Source organism: Vidua chalybeata, chromosome 4 (genome assembly GCF_026979565.1).
Source record: "Vidua chalybeata isolate OUT-0048 chromosome 4, bVidCha1 merged haplotype, whole genome shotgun sequence".
Classification (NCBI taxonomy): Eukaryota; Metazoa; Chordata; class Aves; order Passeriformes; family Viduidae; genus Vidua; species Vidua chalybeata.
In genome coordinates this window covers 58742637-58761260 of record NC_071533.1, presented here as the reverse complement: position 1 = coordinate 58761260, position 18624 = coordinate 58742637, and the positions used below count along the sequence as shown (strand labels likewise).

General features: G+C 35.5%; 1 protein-coding gene across 3 annotated transcripts in view; it reads right to left on the bottom strand.

The window, feature by feature from the left end:
* Positions 1-1835: 1835 nt before the first annotated feature.
* The window catches only part of BOD1L1 (biorientation of chromosomes in cell division 1 like 1), a 36994-nt gene continuing 20205 nt past the window's right edge, over positions 1836-18624 (bottom strand). For 2 of the 3 annotated variants that reach the window (XM_053939919.1, XM_053939921.1), the window contains exons 13-25: positions 17518-17561; positions 16510-16597; positions 15362-15441; positions 14662-14746; positions 13635-13708; positions 12294-12369; positions 12178-12212; positions 10249-10294; positions 7411-7445; positions 7220-7304; positions 6618-6771; positions 4401-4544; positions 1836-3270 (exon numbers count right to left, since the gene is read on the bottom strand). In XM_053939919.1, the coding sequence (XP_053795894.1) occupies positions 3162-3270; positions 4401-4544; positions 6618-6771; positions 7220-7304; positions 7411-7445; positions 10249-10294; positions 12178-12212; positions 12294-12369; positions 13635-13708; positions 14662-14746; positions 15362-15441; positions 16510-16597; positions 17518-17561 (1055 nt within the window). In that variant the 3' untranslated portion in view covers positions 1836-3161. The remainder of the gene's footprint in view (positions 3271-4400; positions 4545-6617; positions 6772-7219; positions 7305-7410; positions 7446-10248; positions 10295-12177; positions 12213-12293; positions 12370-13634; positions 13709-14661; positions 14747-15361; positions 15442-16509; positions 16598-17517; positions 17562-18624) is intronic. The other variant, XM_053939920.1, reaches the window with a different exon arrangement.

The window sequence follows — 18624 nt, the reverse complement described above, 5'->3', positions numbered from 1 at the left end:
TTACTGGGATTGAAGCCTAGCCATGTTATTGCACCAAATGGCCCTGAGCAAATCTCTCCACAAAACAGTTTCAGGACATTCTGTTTCATCACAGTGCAGGACAGTATTTCTCTCCTGACCTCTCTAAATTTGCATGGGCTAGGAAAGTATCATTGCTTTATTCATATGTCAAGATTCAAGCTGGAGTACAAACCTCACTTCTGATGAAGATGGGTGTGTGTGACTGTGGCAAAAGATAGTCTTCCTCACTTCCTCCATCTCCCACTTTGCAACTGTCTTTGATGGGCAATAGGATTTGTCCCAGTATGAAAATCAGATGAGAATTGCAGGAGAAACTGTCACATAGTGAGATAAAAATCTTAAAGTAGTTCCAGAGTGCTTGTATTATAATTATGGATTCTGCAAAGCCAAAGAGTGTAAACACTTCTAGCTCTTCCTGCTTATATATAAACCCTTTAGAACTGCTTGTCTTATATTGACAATACTTAGGTACTGTATCAGCAATAAATCCAGTCATAATCATCCACATAACCAGTGTCAGACCTCGTGTGCCTGAGTCTTCTCTCTACGGCTCTGCCTAAATGTGACTCCTGCTGCATACACTGAGGGAAAACTGATTCTTCTTCCACTCCCTGTCTCGTGCTCAGAAAGGCTCTGGGAGACAGAAGGTACAAAAGAATTGGAAGATGTGAACATTCAATCATAGAATTACAAATGTCGGAAAGATCTCCAAGATCATCGAGTCCAACCCTTGATCAAATGCCACCACGTGAACTCAGTCATAGCACAGTGCCATATCTGGTCACTCCTGAACAATTCCAGGGATGCCCCCTGGGCAGCCTGTTCCAATGCTACCCTTTCAGTGAAGTACTCTTCCTTATCAAGGAAGAGCTTCTCATGTTTTGCTAACTACAGCAGGCTAGTACTGTTCCTGTAAAGGGCAATAGTAATTTAGATAACACTTTGAAACTACTAAGCAAAAAAATATTGGGAAAGAATTCCCAATATGGATAGAGAGTGATGTGGTCTAGCATAAATGTCTATTTTATTGACAAGAAAGGTGGCAGTAAGTGACATTTGCATAAGCTGAAAGTCTGTGAAATTGGCAGGTTTTACCTTCTCTTTAAGTAAAACTGGCTGTCCGGCAGAAAGATAATTCCTTTGATGCTTTCATATCACAGAATAATTTAATTAATTATCTGTATAGTGCAGTGGTGAGGCTTCCTTAGGAACCTCCTGAGCCAAACTCACTACTGAATTCAGGTGTAAGGAAACAAATGGAAAAGGTGCAGGGAAGGACTCCAAATCCCACCTAAAGTCTGGAAAGCACCCATGGAAAAACAAAGAGTTCAGCCTGTTTAGCCTTACAGAACAAAGGCTGAGACAAAATATACAACTTTGGTCCATGCCTACTGGAGGGGGCAAAGGGAAAAAAAATGGAAAAAAGGAAAGATTCAACTTATCCTACAGCTGTGCATAAACATCAGTTTTAGTAACATACAGGAATATATCAGTATGCTAGCAAGGCATGTATAAATATGGCAGCAGAATTAAGATAGAAAGTAAAAGGAATTAATTTTCAGAGCTAAGGTATTTTCTTCTTTCAGACTAATTTACTTAGAAAAGTATTATGTGAGCACTTTTATAGTGTCCTAAGGCAGGCAAACAGTTGCAAACTTTCCCTACTGTTTACATATCTAAAATATAAGCACCTGTGAACATTTTTTAAACACACTAACCAGGTAAAGTTTATAGACATGACTCCAACCAGACACATTTGTAAAGACAAGTTCCCCAGCAAAACAATTAAAGAAAAATAAAATATGGCAACTCAGATTTTTGGCAAACATTTTATATTTTTATACAAAAATTTCAGTAAGAAACCTAGCAGAATATCTGACCGAAACATCTGCCTTACAACAAGTTCAAAAAAAACAAACAAAAAACAAAACAAAACAAAAAAACCAAAAAAACAAAAACAAACTCACAAAAAAAAAAAGAGAAATAAAGAAAAAAAGAGTGAAATTCCAACCCCCAAAATATTTTTTAATTATAAACCAGAATATCAACAAAACACTTAAAATAATCTCAGATTGTTTGGCAATTCATCACATCATAACAAGAGACACATTTGATCATAAGAAAAGTTTAACTTTATATACAACTTCACTTGAACATTTGCTCTTACCAGAGTTAATATACATTAAAAAAAGATTCTGGCAATAATACCAGCTTCTATTTTTAATACCTGTGTATAAAATGTAACATACAATGCTGAAGCTCTATAGTTAGGAGAAGTGACATTTGATTTCAATGGGTCCCTCTTTGTTGAAAAAGATAAATACTGAAAGAACATGTGTTTAGTTGCAAAATAAAACTTTCATTTTAGGGTGGTATTGGTTCACTGTGAATAAATCTAACCTAGTACTATTTATTTCTTGAAGTTGGTAGTAAATTTCCAAGTGAAAATATAATCTAGGAAGATTACATTTTAAATGCTGTACTTTGCCACAAATGTGAACAGAAAGGAGCCAAGTCCCTTTCACTATGCTAAACTACTTCAATGCATGCGAGGAAAATATCTTACCAACTGTCTGAGCATATTTTAGAGAACTTCAGATTTTAGACAGCCCTGGGGGAGCAGAGGGGAAGCTTCCTACTGACATCTGCATAGAATGTAAAATATATAATTAAAAAACCCTAAGGTATATACTAAAGTTTACAGACCAATGCTTTCCATATAATAAATAAAATGTCCATCATTGATCAGATTCATACACAGAGTAAAATACAACCTATTTTTACAAGTTTATGTACAAAGTGTATTAGTAGGCACATGGGTGCCTTATGGGCTGGAAGCATCTGCATTAGCATGTCACATTGGGAAACTCCAACTTTCCAAGTCAGTGATAAAATATATAACTACTTTGTTTTTCATTCAGATACAAAGTAAACTTATTTTTCATCTGAAATAAATGTACATAATATTCTGTATAAACAATAGTTTATAAAGCTGTTTAAAATGTAACTTAAAAGTACTGCATTGTTTAACTTAGAGCTCTGAAACAAGCACGTGCAAATCCCTTTGCTTTAAAAAAAATAGAAGCACAGATGTTTGTTTTCCTTTTGACTCTTCCAAGAACAGTACTGGCTGGTAGAGATTATCGTTTTGCTTTCTTTAATGGTGTCTCCTCTGCTTTCTGCTGGCCTTTTCTCCGTACCACTGTTGGGCTGTCCTCCCTTTTACGCTTGGCAGACTTCACCTTTAACCTGAAAAGCATATTAATAATTATTTTCACAATGAAGAGTGGCCAGGCACAATTCTATTCAGAGGGCTGAACTAAATTGTCCATCTCTGATGTATTATATAAAAGCTTATTACTGAAACCCACTTCTTAATAAAATATGGGGTACTAATTCTGTATGTTGGAGAGTGCTCCATATGCACAATTCGGGGCTAGAATTATCCTTCTTCCTTCTCATTCTCTGGAAAGATTTGTGGATTTATAACAGATTTATAATGGACTTCATTACTCTTCACCACAAAGACAGAATAGCAGCAATAGTGTCTCAAGCCCTGCATACACATGAGGGAGTAAAGGGCAGAGATCACATACCTTACCCTATGCATTCACACACCCATCTACGTGCTCACCGTATTTCAGCTGCAACTAACTCTAAATGGGCTTGAACTCTTGGCCATTCATAGCCATACAAAATAATGGAGCTGAGGTGTACTGTGACAGCCATCAGTGCACAATGCACATGTTCTCCAGGTTCAGCCTGAAGACACTGACACATTTCAGAAAGGATGACAGCTACACGTGTTTGGCATACAACACATTTTACAGGTAAAGTACAAGATGCAGAGCAGCTGTGCATCACACTTGTTACTTATTCCCTTGGGACTCTGCACCATGATCTCAGCTTTACAAATTAAAAAATATATCAGGAAAAGAGGGAAACGGAAATATATTCAAAACTTGGTATATGGGCTCTCAGAGTTTCTTCTCCTTTTATCAGCTAATCTTAGATCTTTGAAGCATTAGAATCATGTCATCATGCTTAGCTTTAACCTGAACTACTGATGCTCTTAACCCCCACCCAGGAAAGAATCACTGCTGAAGTTAAAATGCTACATAGACAGCATTTTCAGATTCTCCCATGAGGTTTCCAAGGATATAAGAAAAAAATCTCATCTTTCAAATGTCAAATAAAGGAAGAAAAAGAAAAAAATGTAAACAGAAGAAAATCCTTTAAAAGCTTTTATAATTCACATGAGAACAGAACAAAACTAGTCTGCTGTTCAGATTTTGAAGCAGTGTGTTACTTTCCTTATATGTATCTCTGTAGTGGCTTCCAAAACAAATACTCAAAGTAGATTCAACTTTAATACTTACTGTGTCAATGGAGGAGATTTATTGATTCTTGTATCATTTGGAGATCTTTTTTTAGCTGCTAGTTTCTGTCGTTTCCTAGGAGAAACTGAACTTGGACTGCTGCCTTTAGAAGCTGCACGTGTGGTTGGCTTGCTAGGCTGTTTTCTGTAATACAAAAGAATGATGAATTTATATATAACAAAATACTTTTACCAAGTCAATTTCTTCTTGCATTCCAAGTGTAGATAACTAAGACTGCACAGTATTTGCAACAAGTAAATCAAAGTTGCCAAAAGAAACAGTGAAAAAAACGTATTTGCCTGCTTCAAGACAAACTGTGAGGCCAAGCTGGGTATTTTGTATCAAATGTAAAATCAAAAGATTGCTTTACTGATAATATTTGGTATTTGCAAGAAAAACCAAAATCAAACCAATCCATTCCAAATCTTGCAATAATTTTTGTACGTAAGTGTCTACATTTAAAAGAATATCCTGTAGTCTGAATTCACTCATATAAAGCTTTGGTACCCACAAGTTCAGAAACCTGAAAAACTGGTTATTGGTGATTAATTTCATAGTTTAGAAAACAGATGACTTAAGTCAGAGAAATCCAGCAATGCTGAATATGAAGAAGCATCCTCTTCCACAGACTTATTCCCAAATGCTAGTTATACAATGCAGACTGTACGCAGCACCTTAAGGTAGAGATGCTTTGTTACAATCAGAGCCAGAAAGGTAGCATTGGAAATCTGAGACACAACACCAAATTCATAAAATTTATAAAACCCAAATTTATAAAGTAGATGTTTCCACAAGCAAGCAGAATAAACCACAAAAACCTTTATTACAATTGTAGAGTTAACAATTATCTGAGACTAAAGGAAGTCCCTTTGCCTTTACTAAAACAAAACTTGTTTACTACGTGGTAGTGGTAAACCTTCACAGTTTTTACATAAATGAACAATCATGTAACTACTTTCAGATTCAGTTCTGAAATTATCAGTTCAAGAGCACTGTGGTAACTGTGCTTCAAGTACTGCCCAAAGGCTAACATATCATATATACAATACAACATAATATCCTTAAGAGGGAAGTAGATGTGGTCATTTGAAAGTAATCCCATCACCAACATAAAAAAAAAAGCCTGGACTCCAATTCTCTTCTGAAAGACAGCAACACACAAAAACTTCCCAAAGCTGCTATGTTTCATTGTTTCCACAACAACATCAAGAGGATGAGCTCTGCTAGAATTTATGATGTCTACAAAAAGGCAGACTAGAAGAACAGGTTCCTGAAAACAGAACTCTTGTTACCCACACTTGTCTTTTGCAGCAAGACTGCTTTCCAGGCTTGCAGATCACCATACTGTTGTAAAATGCAGGTGAACCCAATGGGAAGAATGATGATGTCTGACTCCAGTTCAGAAGGCTGAATGACTTATTTATTATAACTATGCTATAATACATTAATATACTATTTAAAGGAGGATACTAAAAACTACATGCTACTTTCTCTAACAATCATATCTAACTAACTCACAACTTGTGAGCCTGTTTGCCAGAGTCCAGACACAGGTGGATCCAATTGGCCACCAGACTCAAACAATTCTCACCAGAATCCAATCAAGCAATCACCCCAGGTAAACAATTCTCCAAGCACATTCCACATAGGAAAAACAAGGAGCAGAAATAGAAATTGTTTTCTCTTTCTTTCTCTCTGTGCACCTTTATGAAAAATCCTGAGAGAGAAATGTGCTTGCCACACCATACTAGAAATAAAATCCTCCAGTACTGCAGATTCATGTATTTAACTTGGACAGTACTTAAAGAAACAAACAGGGATAATTATATTTTCACCTTGTTCCAACACCAAATACCAAATGGTGAATTGTACAGTCAACTCTGATTTCCTGTTTTACCCATCAGAACCAAGTGTCCTTAGACTTAAATTTTAAGACGAAGAGTGCCAACAGGATCAATTCTTATCTTGCAAGAATTGCAAAATATTCAAATATGCCTTTTGACCCTAACAATTTCCCTCAGCCTCACCTTTTGCCTCTTCATTCCTAGAGGAGTGGTACTAGAATTAGAATCAAAATTATTTGGGAGGCTCTTATCAATTTAAAACAAACAGAAAAAAGCAAAAAGAGGAAGACAGAAGCTCTTCCCTGCAACAAACCCCACAACAACCGAGAACAAGGTAGAAAAAAGCTTGTTCTTGGAGTGTCTACACAGTTACCTTTGAGCCTCTAATCTTGTGGCTGATCTAGTTGTGGCCCCAGAATGTGCGTCATCATCTTCCTCACCATCCTCTTCCTCACCTTCCTCTTGCTCTTTTAGCTCATCTTCAGAAGACGTTAATTTCCGACGTTTCTTCTCTGGCTCCAGTGTTTCTGTCCATTTAAAATTTTACACATATGCTATAATTTTCCAAAAGGCCTCCAGAAGGACATGAACACTTAATTTAGAACAGGTATTCTAGTCACAAGTCCCGTTTTCAGTAAGTAATTTTCCATTTCCTTCATATTTCAACATTTTTAATTCACACTTGTTTGACTTAATCTTGCTAACATATTCACCACAGTTTACTTACACAGCTCCTAGCCAGAATTCATAGAAAATTCATGAGCCTTTATGGAAGCATCTGGGATGTAGCAATTCTGACATGAGATTACAGCAATTTACACATATTTACATAATATTTACACTAGCTGTAACTCAATGATTTTTCCTCAAGAAAGGAAAATTGAATAAAGCTTATCTTGTTGCTATTAGTAAACAGAAAAGCACAGCAGTATTTTCTTATTCTGTTAGGAGTAGCACAGCTTCTCATGCTTTTACCCATTTCCTCTGATTGAACCAGAGAACGCCTGGGCTTTCTTCCCCTTTTACGCACAACCATTTCTGCTTTCTCAGCTTCATCTTCCTGAAAAAAACGAAATGGAATCATGTAAGTCAAGAACTATTTACTTTACACAGAAGACAGACATTTTTCATTACATACTGCTTGTAAAGTTACAATTCACACTTACATTTGTTGTTTCTTTCTTATTAGATAGCTCTGTACCTAAAAAGAAAGGAAAGAACAAAACTTGATCCTGAACTTCAAATCTTTCACCAATCAATTTAAAAGGGAATCCTTTCATACTCTCTCAAATTTGTCTAAGCATCACAGTAGCTCTAAAAACATTTCAAGTCTCTTTCTAATTTACAAAATAGCTTTGTTGTACTTTATTATATACAGAGTATACAGAGACTGGGACAATGATTAAAATTTTTTTTACGTACTAAGGCTTTATATGACTGACAGTATTTACTGCTTTGTATATGCTGTTCTGTTTTAATGGAAAAGCAGAAGATACTTACCCCCTTTAGCTACTGTCAACCAATTACAGAATCACAGAAAAATTTAGCTTAGAAGAGGCCTCTAGAGGTCACCTAAATCCAATCTCCTGTTCAAAGCATGGCTAAATTAATTGACCTAATCTTGCACAAGATCTTGTTCAGTCCAATTTTGAAAGTCTCCAAGAACATGGTTCCTTCAGGTGATCTGTTCTAGCGCTTAACTGTGCTCATACTAAGACGACTGAGATGAAGCTCAAAAAGACACTATTTAAAAACTTCCTAGTATGAGAATTACATGACTTCCTCTGCTGAAATACTTCTTACTTCCAACTCAGTAATTTTTACAGGCTAGCCTATGCATGTTAAAACAGATTTTTAACTCTACAGCCCATGTCTCAACTTGGCTTCTCTCCATGGTTACTTCTACCCTAACTCTGTGATGAGAGATTATTTTACAAAGCTTTTGAACTCTGTCAAATGGATTTATCTCCAACACTGCAAAGATAAAAATCCTTAGCAGCAGAAAAGAGAAACCTAAATAAAAGCAAATCTTTATATATTTTTCCCCTGCCATAAAATTGCTGTCTAATTTCTGAAAGCTAAATAACAGAGGACACAAACTCTAAACCCCTCACCAATTAAGACTGAGAAAACAAACAGAAGAATGACAATGCAAAGAATCTAAAACAGATCTCAAAGAGCAGAAACATATTCTAAAACTCACACACAATCTTTTTGGCACTCCTTTGTAAGGTTGTGGGGGAAAAACTTTTATACAAAAGCAAATGAAATAAAACAAATATATTTAATTGTTCAAAAAATAAGTGAAATAAAACATAGGACTATCCACTGTATTAAGCTCTACACACAGTATAAGCACATACATAATACAGTCAGCCTGTATTGTGTTCAAAAGAGATACTTCATAATTCTGGTTCATGTTGGCAAATCTCTAGCAAAGGGGTTTTTGACTGAAGAATAATTCCACCTAGGTCCATGACATGCCTTTAACATAATCCTCTGTATGATAGGAAAATGTACCACTTATGCTTAAAGGTAAGTATAAAAATAGTAAGACATAGTATCTAAAAATCGTACTAAATTTAGAGCAGCAACTGTTGATTAGTGCTAAGTAGTTAGTTTTAAGTTCAGTGTTAGTGTTATCAGAGGATGATACTTTCAGAAAACATGTGTGTCTTAACTGTATGCGCTGTAGTGACCAAAAATAAAACTCTGCATCCCACTCCACGTGTGGGTCTGTCCCTATTGCAACTCCTTATGCAGAACATCCAGAAAGTACCAGAGTAAGTGAACTGCACAGAGGGATTCAACTTGGCTTCCTTTTCATTACCAGGGGCTCTCAACCCCTTTATGCCCATGAATGCTAATACAGGATGAAAAATGTAACAGTACATTCCTCTTTATATACTCCTCTGAACATTGCTGTGATATTAACAGCCTGTTACCTGGAAAACAGAAATGTTACATAACACACCCAAACTTTAAGTACACAGTCAGGTGTGCTTTTGAATAAAAAGCAAAGCAGAATGCACTTTTATTTCATTCTCACATTCTTGTCTGTTCTCTTTGCCATTCACAGAAGTCAAGTATCACACAACGAGCTAACCCTCCAGAGACAATTCAGAAGCATATGGATTAAAGCTGACATTTTAACAAATGTGGGGAAAATAGGAAACAGCCCATATGTTCAGCGCAGCCAGATTAGTGTATCTGTAGAAGCCTAAGCTTTTGGAAACTCCAGAAGATTTGTTTTGAAGATTTGGTTTCTCAGATTTTTTGCATGTTTGTTTGCATTCGTTTACAAACCTTTTTGAACCTACTTTTCAGTCCACCTGCTTCCTAAAATGGTTTTAAAAAGTTTTTTTTTAATGAATGGCCATAATTAAAAAGACACATTTAAACAACCAGTGCAATTCAGACTCTACACAAGAAAAATTAAGAAAGAGAAATACAAAGCTAAGCAAGCTAAGCAACCATGTTCCAAAGATCTTACAGCAGTTGTGAAAAGGGAAATAAATATCCCCTCAAGATACCCCTAAGATCTTTAGATACATATCCACAGATAAAACAATTAACTGAATAAAATTTGAAATGTAAAGTAGTAAGTGTGATTGACAGTCGCCGTATGAAAGAAAACACGCAGAAATGGAAAACAGTCCCTAAGAGCCAGTCTGACAGAGCACCTGCCTTCCTCTGAAGCTCTGCCATGTACTTAGCCTACTCAGTCATTTGGTACATTCTGCAATGCATTATTCAGCACTGAGCAATGCTGTGACATATTTGAACTAAGTTCTTATCAAGCTGCTCTTTTTTGAAAAGAATAGCTTGGTAGAAATTGGAGACAAGTCTTCACTTCATCTCCTTCTTCAGATGCTTTAATTCATGAATAACACTGACTGCCAGAGATGATGTCAGGACAAAGGACCCATGTGATTTTTGTGAAAACCCTCTTCTATTTCTTCCATCTTTCATTTTATATGTTGAGGCAGGTATAATTTGCTTACCTGTTTGAGGTGTTTTCCCTCTACTTGCAAAGGTAGGAGACTGCAGCTGAAATTAAAAAAAGTGGGTTTTTTAATTTAAAGAAATTCAGAAAAATTCAGCATTGTGTTACATTATCACAGAAACTTGCTCACATTCAATGTAGAATGAATCCATAAATCTAGAAGATGTGAACACTAATGAGCACACAAAGTTTGTACTGTAGTTTAAGAGTAGGATGCATTTTTCCATTTTGCTAAATAACTGAAATAAGTCAAATCAGCCCATAAACAAATCACAGCACTTTCAGCAACCTGACACTAAAATCATTGCAATAAAAGACACAAAAGACAAAAGCAGTTTCAGTCAAACGCATTTCCAAGTATTTAACTATCAACAAAGAAGTTAGTACAGTCATGTTATGTAATCTCACATACAGATTTACAGAACTACAAGTCACTAGAAATTGTTTATTTACTCAGAACGCAGAAAAAGCTATATATAATTACACAATGTCCTATGATGACTGTCCAAAAACTTCAGTGCTTTCACCACTGAATGACCACACCAGGATGCCTACGGTTTCTCTGAAGTAGCAACATGTTCCCAAGCAGCCCTGGGGAAATGTCATACCCTCCTGTCTCAGATGGAGAGCAAGTACCACTCCTCCTGAGCCAGCCTGCAGCTCACACCAACCCCTCACTCATCACTAGGAAGCACAAGACCTTTAAACACTTGAACCAGAACAAGATGATTCTGTTCCAGTACTGAGGGTGCCAAGGTACACCTATTTCTGAGGATGATTAAAAAATTAATTTTAATCCTTAATTGGACAAAAAAAAACACCCCAAAGAACAACCAAACAAAAATCAACCCACAACAGCAAAACAGAAAAACCAAATACCAAAATCCACACCAGTTCAAATTACATTTCACTGAATTAACATTGAAAGAAAATCAAATCAGGAAAGACTAGGAATTCTGAAACGGAATTCCAGTCAACCTGTAAGAATGGACAGGATTCGAAGGGCTGCCTGAAATATGAGGACAGAACAGAGACAGTAATTCCTTTTATCCATAACCTAGGTAAATTCCCAAGACTTCCAACAACCATTCCAGCTGGTGCCTCACCAGGCAAGCAGGAAGAAAACCTGTGTTTTAACACAACTTCATTTTCAAAATCCACCCTTTTCTATGCAATAATGTTGATTCTGAAATAGAGGAATTCCCTAAAGAGAAGCCTTTAACCAGAATAAATCCAACTGGCTGTACTCCACAAACATGCCTGACCCATCACTGCCCTGTGCTGTAATCCAAGTGGATTGCAGCAACAATACCAACAGACCACTTTCTTAGCTGTGAATATCCTCCACAGGGGCTAGGAAGTAAAACTACCACTGAGCTTTAGAAGACAGACATGTTTCATGAGCTTCTAGGTTACTCACCAGTATGTCCCTATCTCTTGCATGAGATGTTGCAATATATATGTAATACAACTGCTTTATATTATATTTTACTTTACAGCTATGGAAACATTCTATGTGCTATTATTATCATATATTCAGAAGAGGGAAAAAATTGTTTTTGAAATAAAGTCACCCTTGCTCTTCAGGCCAAAATTAATCTCAGCATGAACTAAAAGACACATATGCACACCACCAAAAATTCACCCTGCACACAGGTATACCTTGCTAGCTAGAATAACAATTAGATTTGTATTAAGTGAACTAAGTGTGAAGGTGATAGGTACTTTGCTATGTTCTGAATTAACACTATAGTTTGCTTAAAAAGTTCAGCTATATTAAGAGATACTATTACTTTTGTTTGCTTAGACTGAACTCAATTATCAAGTTTACTGTAAGAGGTTTCTGAAATGCTGTTAACTGCTAAGCAGATCAATGGCTCTTGAAATAGTGTGTTTAAATGCACCCAAACAAAATAAAGGCACTTACATTCCCAGTGCTCATATCAGCTTTTGACTCCCCACCTGAGGGAAGAAATATGAGTTCAGAACTTGAATGTCACTATTATCGTTGTTTTTCCACCACAGGTATTATGAACTACTTACCACCAGGCTGTACTGCTTCAAGAGGGTATTTACGAGGCCGTCCCCTTTTGCGTTTCACCACTACAGGCTGATTTTCCTATTAAAAATAAAGGACAAAAATATTTTACTTACTGTAACTGACATCTGGCATTTGAGCAATACAATACAAAGCCTGATAGCTGAATTAATAATGTGACAATGGCAAGAGTAGTAGTACTTTTCAGTTAAAAAATAGGTGAGGCAAGTTTAATAGCAAGAGAGGCTGCCTGTTATGAAATCAACCAATATAGGTGAAAAGAAACAAGACAACTCCCAGTTATACAAAATTATCAGCAGGTTGACTCAGGCACAAAGCATGTCTGAGAATGCAGTGCCTTCTGCTTCCCTAGCCCCAGAATCTCAATCACCTGGGCTTAAAAATGCTGCTGGCTTACCCTATACAATAACTCCAGACTTTACATCCCACGAGCCCCTTTTCCTAGTGCCATATAGCACAGGCTACATCCTGTATGTTGAGCAAGTGCTTCAAACAGTTAATATTATAATTATCCCAATACACAGATTGCTGATATTCTTTATATAAACAGGATCTTTAGCAAAAAGAGCCCCTTCCTTTGAATTAAGCTTTGAAAGAGAACTTTTAAGTAACAAAGTCAGATGCTCAGACTGTGAAATCCCCAATAAGATTTTCTCTTATATACAAGGAAAGCTTAAATGCCACATTCAGCGTTTACTGAAGTTTAGCAGTATCTCCCCCAGAATGGTTCTTAGAGACTCAAGCCTTGAGTGAACAAATATAAAAACGTATTCTTTAAATTTTCTCCTACTTCTAGATTTGAGGCAAAAAACCCCAAATGAGGAAATTGAACACCTTTCTGAGATCAGTGTCTTTTTCTAGAGGCCAGCATCAATTTTAATCTCGAGGGATCAGACATTTGTTTATAACCCATACTGTAGAATATCTCAAGTACGTGCCTAGGAGATAACATAAAAACTGTTGACAGACAGTATTTTCTAAAGGCAAGTTGTATTTGTTAATAACTGTCCCCATCAATTACAAAGTTTTCAGAAAACATGATTTCTATACAATATAATTCTATATAATTGCTTTCTAGACATTTTGTAAGCACTATTAAACCTAGGAAGGGAGTTAGTCCTGCTTCCATAATGAGACATTGATGTCTTACAGTCTGTGAGTTTATACTTTGTGACAGAGCTATGTAAATCCTTGGTACCTGGTACTTTTTGAAGACAATATTAAAATTGCTGTCAACAAAACACAAAGTACTTATGTACTGCAAAGACAGAGAGTACTGTGAACCTTCACTATCTCAGTGAGTTAACATGAGTAAGACAACTCACCTCTGGAGAATTTTCATTTGATTCTGGACTGTGTTTTTTCTTTTCAGACATTTCCTGTTCAAAGTTAAAGTCATCTTCACACATACAAAAGAAAAAAAAAAAAAAGAAATTGTATACCTTTGTTTTATTAGGCAAAAGAAATAACAAAAGCCACAACCTCCACACTGAAAATGTTATTTAATTCTTTAGCCCAAAATTCCCTAAAAACACCCAGCAGAAATCAACACTGTTTGCCTTGTAGCTACAAGGTATTGGTCTTCCAAAATGCTTCCCACTAATGCCAGATGAGTTAGGGAGGTCTTCTATTTTAAGGTAAGAACAAAAGCTCACAATTGTGACATACTATAAAATGGTAGGACAAATACAAGCCCCTATTCCATTTTCTCACATGTTCCATGAAACAGGAAGCTGAGGATACAAGCACATTGCAGAACAGATTCAGACTTGTCAACTTGCTCGCATGAGAAACAAAAATATTAATATGTCAAACTAACATCAGGGAACATTCTCAGACTGTTCCCACAAAGACAGACTGAAGTAACATCAAAGCCACATTAATTATGTGGACACACCATCTTTTATTATTTATTTAGTGCAATTAAGTCAATTATAACAGTGTAACTTGCATTTTTCTGGTTGTTTACAGATGCAAACAAAACTGATTTAATGGTTATGTCATGGATTTTCATGTAGGACAGCTCTTGCTGGTAGTCAGAGGTAGAAGATGTTTTTATCACATAATGCTGATTGTTCTATTTTCCCTACCATTAGCTTTCCTACCCAAGATACATACTGAAGCAATAATGGAGCCAACCGGTGGTAACAGCAAAAACATCAAAGCTTTTCTCACCATTAAAGAAACTAAGATTAAAGCATTATTTGCCAGCAGTAATAGAGCAGAAATCAACTAGAATACATGCAAGTATATTTGCTGGGATCAAGTTCCCACTTTCTCTCAAAAATCATTAAAATGAAATGAACATTCAATATGGGTTCAGAAAATCTGCCGAATTGGCAGTTTAATCACCTTTTTCTTCTGCAGTACTTCTAGGAGGTGTTTGTGTTACATCAATTTCTTTGGACACTTCTGCTGCATCACCAGAAATAACTTCCTACATTGTTTTGAAACAAGAGAGGAAAGATGTTTTACTACACATTAAAAATCATTGCCAGTTACACTAAAAAAACACCCCACCCCAATACGTGAGTAGTTATTTTACTCATTAAGATTTTGTACTGTCTCTTAAAAACTTTGACACTGAGAAGCTTCATCACAAATCAATGGGTGAGACAGCCCCAAATATAGTGCCTGTATGCCTAAAAAGAACATCTATCTTGTTCTAGTTCCTGTTTTGATTTAGCAGAACTCAGGTAAAGTGCAATATACCCTCTTGAAGAGCTCAGGTCAGTACAACAATGTAGACGCTGAACTGACTGGAGAGCTGGCATCCAACAATGCTCCATGAGATCCCAAGCTCCCAACTCTTGTGCAACTCAGTCCTCTCAGTCTTCCACACCTCAAAGAGACTCAACACAGACCCCTGACTTTTTTTTTAAATTGTCTCCCCCACTAAAAAGTATCATCTGCTAGTCAGTTCTTTCGTATTCAAGACAATGCAAAAGTAGCTTAATTATGGAAACAACTCCCAAAATAAACTACTGAAGAAATAATGATTAAGATTTTCATCTTATTTACAATTGCAGAACATAACAGTTCTTGAAAATACCTTGACGCTACCAGCTTTCATTTTGGAACACTGACTTCGTTCATCATCTTTTAGCACATCCTGAGCAATCTGCTGTTTGCCTGCAAAAGCAAGTGACAATTGAAGTGTTAAGAAAGTGTCTTCTGCGTTTGTCATATTTTTGTGCCACTTTTATACAGCTCATTATTACTGAGATTCAAAAGTCTGAAAAGCAGCCGCTTACTTACAAAAATACGAACAGGAAGTTATTCTAACCACTCTCTGAAAAGGGAAGACAATACAATAACAGAAGAGAATTACATGTTTCTTGTATGTTATAGGCGTGGTTTGTTTTGTTTGCTTGTTTGTTTTTAAAGATAAGCTCAAAATTGATATTTGGTAGGTAACACACCAAGAAAGAGAACACTAACCTCAACTTCAACTCACCCAGAGGCAGGGAAAGCAGTTATGGCTATGTGGGACACTAATGAATACATGACTTTTAATCACTCACTTCATCAGTTCACAATTCTTAGAAGAACAATAAAAGCTCTTATGAAAAAATGCTATTATTAATGATATTAACTTTTTTCTAAATTGTTCTGATGCTGAAAAGACGTAAGAAGTTGAATCCAGAGCTTGAAGAGAGATTACATTGTTGGTCTTGTAATTACTGTATCAACAAAATGGCCAACTTATTTTGATGCTAACTGCATCTAAATTTAATTTAGAAATGTTTATGCCATTCAATGGATTGAATTCCTTACCACTTTTTGCTTCCAGACAAATAAAAGGCTACACTAAAATTTATTTCTTTCCACCTAAGAAAAGGAAGCATCCATCCCCACAAAATTTAGATTTTCCTGATGATCAGCTTCCTTATCTTTTATTTTAAAAGGATAAAATTAGTAATTACTTTACAGTCTAAACAAAAAATGCTTCTTCACCTATGATTGAAAAAATTACTATAATGCTCTTCTGTGCAGTAATTAAATTTGTTTTAATATTTTTATCAAATATATTAACTGAGATATTAGAAATTGTTTTGGGAATACAAATTGCTTTGGAGTTTGGAATTTCCCCTATTCTACACTTTTCTCAAAAATACCATTTTATGGTCTAGACAGAGTGGAACATGGTTTTGCCACAGAAAAGCTTTGCACAAATTCCTGTACTTCTGTATCACTTACATTTTTCTTTATCCATTGTTTCTGAAGATTTACATTGAATTCCTCTAGATCTATGTTCTTCAGTTATCTGGGTAGCCAAGTTGTCCACCTACACACAAAACAAAAAGAAAGATAACTTCTTTTTTTCCATGCAATTTATAAACACAGAAGGGAGAAACTTTTCCCTACTTGCTATTTCCAAGCACAACATACATTAAAATGGAAAGCAGCTGTTACAAAGGAATTTATTCCTAGAACTCAAGTAACATTCCTACTACAAAACAGCATGATCAAAAAATTTCAAACTTGCAGTATTTTCAGAATTTATGATTGATATTTTTATTGAAAAAAGTCTAAGAATTAAGCACCCTAATACATGTTTTAGAAGTACTTCATCACAGTAAACCACACAGAGTATTTCTGGATTTAACATTCTCCTACACACAGGAATAGAATTATCTCATTAACATCAGAAATGTGGCCAACCAGCATTTTAATATAGTAATAAATATATTTACTACCCAAGTTTAATTAATCACAAACACAATTTCAGCCTGTTACCCGTATTAAATGTCTTGTTTTTGCTCCATAAGACATACTTTACATTTGCAAGTTTCCAAGTTATCCCTCTTGTAAGTTCTTGTGAAAGACAGCAGACTGCATTAAACAGCTTTCTAATTGTGATCAAAACCTCCAAAAATAATCCCTGTTTTTTTTCTCTAGTCTCATGGACATCAGTCAAGCTTCTCTCTTCTGCCAGTTAGCAATATTGAAATAATCATAGACCACGGGACAACAATACAAGATTTATTTACTGGCAGATTTGAAAGAATAATTAGACATCAACCTACACAGCTGCAGAATTTCAATAAACATAGGCACAATATACACAAAAATAATATTTATACATATACATATACACAAAAATAGTATTTTCCTTTACAGAATATTTAATGTAAATAGAAGTAAATTCAAGTATGAGAAAAGAAGCACAGATGTAGAGAATAAATTTAAAAAACAAGTACTTACATAAGATGTTTCTTTTTCTAAAGGAGTATTCCTCTGCAGCATATCTATTAAAAATAATTTTAACACAATCAGAAATGCTAAGCAAACGTGAAATATAACACCATCCTGTACTTCATCTCCCTGAAAGGATTCCAGACAACCTGAAACTATATAAAAGTTACTTTCAATGTCAGAAGTAAGAGACAACCAATCTTCTCTTTAACAATCTACCTACAAAATAAAACAAGATATGAATTCCTCAGCACAGGATAACTGAGACTCACTTCATGGCTGAAATACAGCCAATGAAAGGGCTGTCATCTTTCAATTTCAAATATAGTTCTACTAACTGAATCAGAATTTCATCCATCACAATCTTAGATTCTGGATCATGAGATGAAGTAGAACATGATTAAGCTACATTATAATTCCAGAGAACTAAAGTTTGCATAATTGTACTACTAAAACATGTAGCTGACAGAATGGACATAAGGAAATTGTCCAGTTGCTAAACTCCACTATACTCTGCTGCAGTAGAGCCTCAGCCTTCCATATCACAAAAACAGGGAAAATAATTGTAAGAGTTGATGAATGGTCTGCAGTTTTGAAAGAATTCCATAACTTTCAATACACAAAGAGAATTATAAAGAAGCTGCTCTATCAAGTGTTCTTAAAATCTGATTCATAAAAGCACCAAATTAATACCTTGATTAAAAAAAGCTGCTAAAACATTCCAAGCAACTTTCCCTTCAGCTACCACAAAAACAAACCTAAAATCAAATAAACCCACTTTTTTATTTACATAGAGTTTTTTGTATCTTGTTTCTTAAATCTCCATGTTTTAGCAACAATTCTTTCACAGCTATATTGCTGAGTTGCACATCTTTCAATTTTTAAAGCAGTGTCAAATTAAGAGCTAGCTCCTACCCACTCAAACAGCAATGATTTGTTTACATTCCAAAGAATCTTGGACTACTAAACTACTGTGTCTGCTGTTCATACTCATGACAGGACACACATTTGTCTTTTAAACAACTTCCTTTTACGTACGTTGAGCTGTATGTATATATGCATGCATATATACATATAAGAGAGATTATTGTGGGGGAGAAAAAACCTCTCTACCAA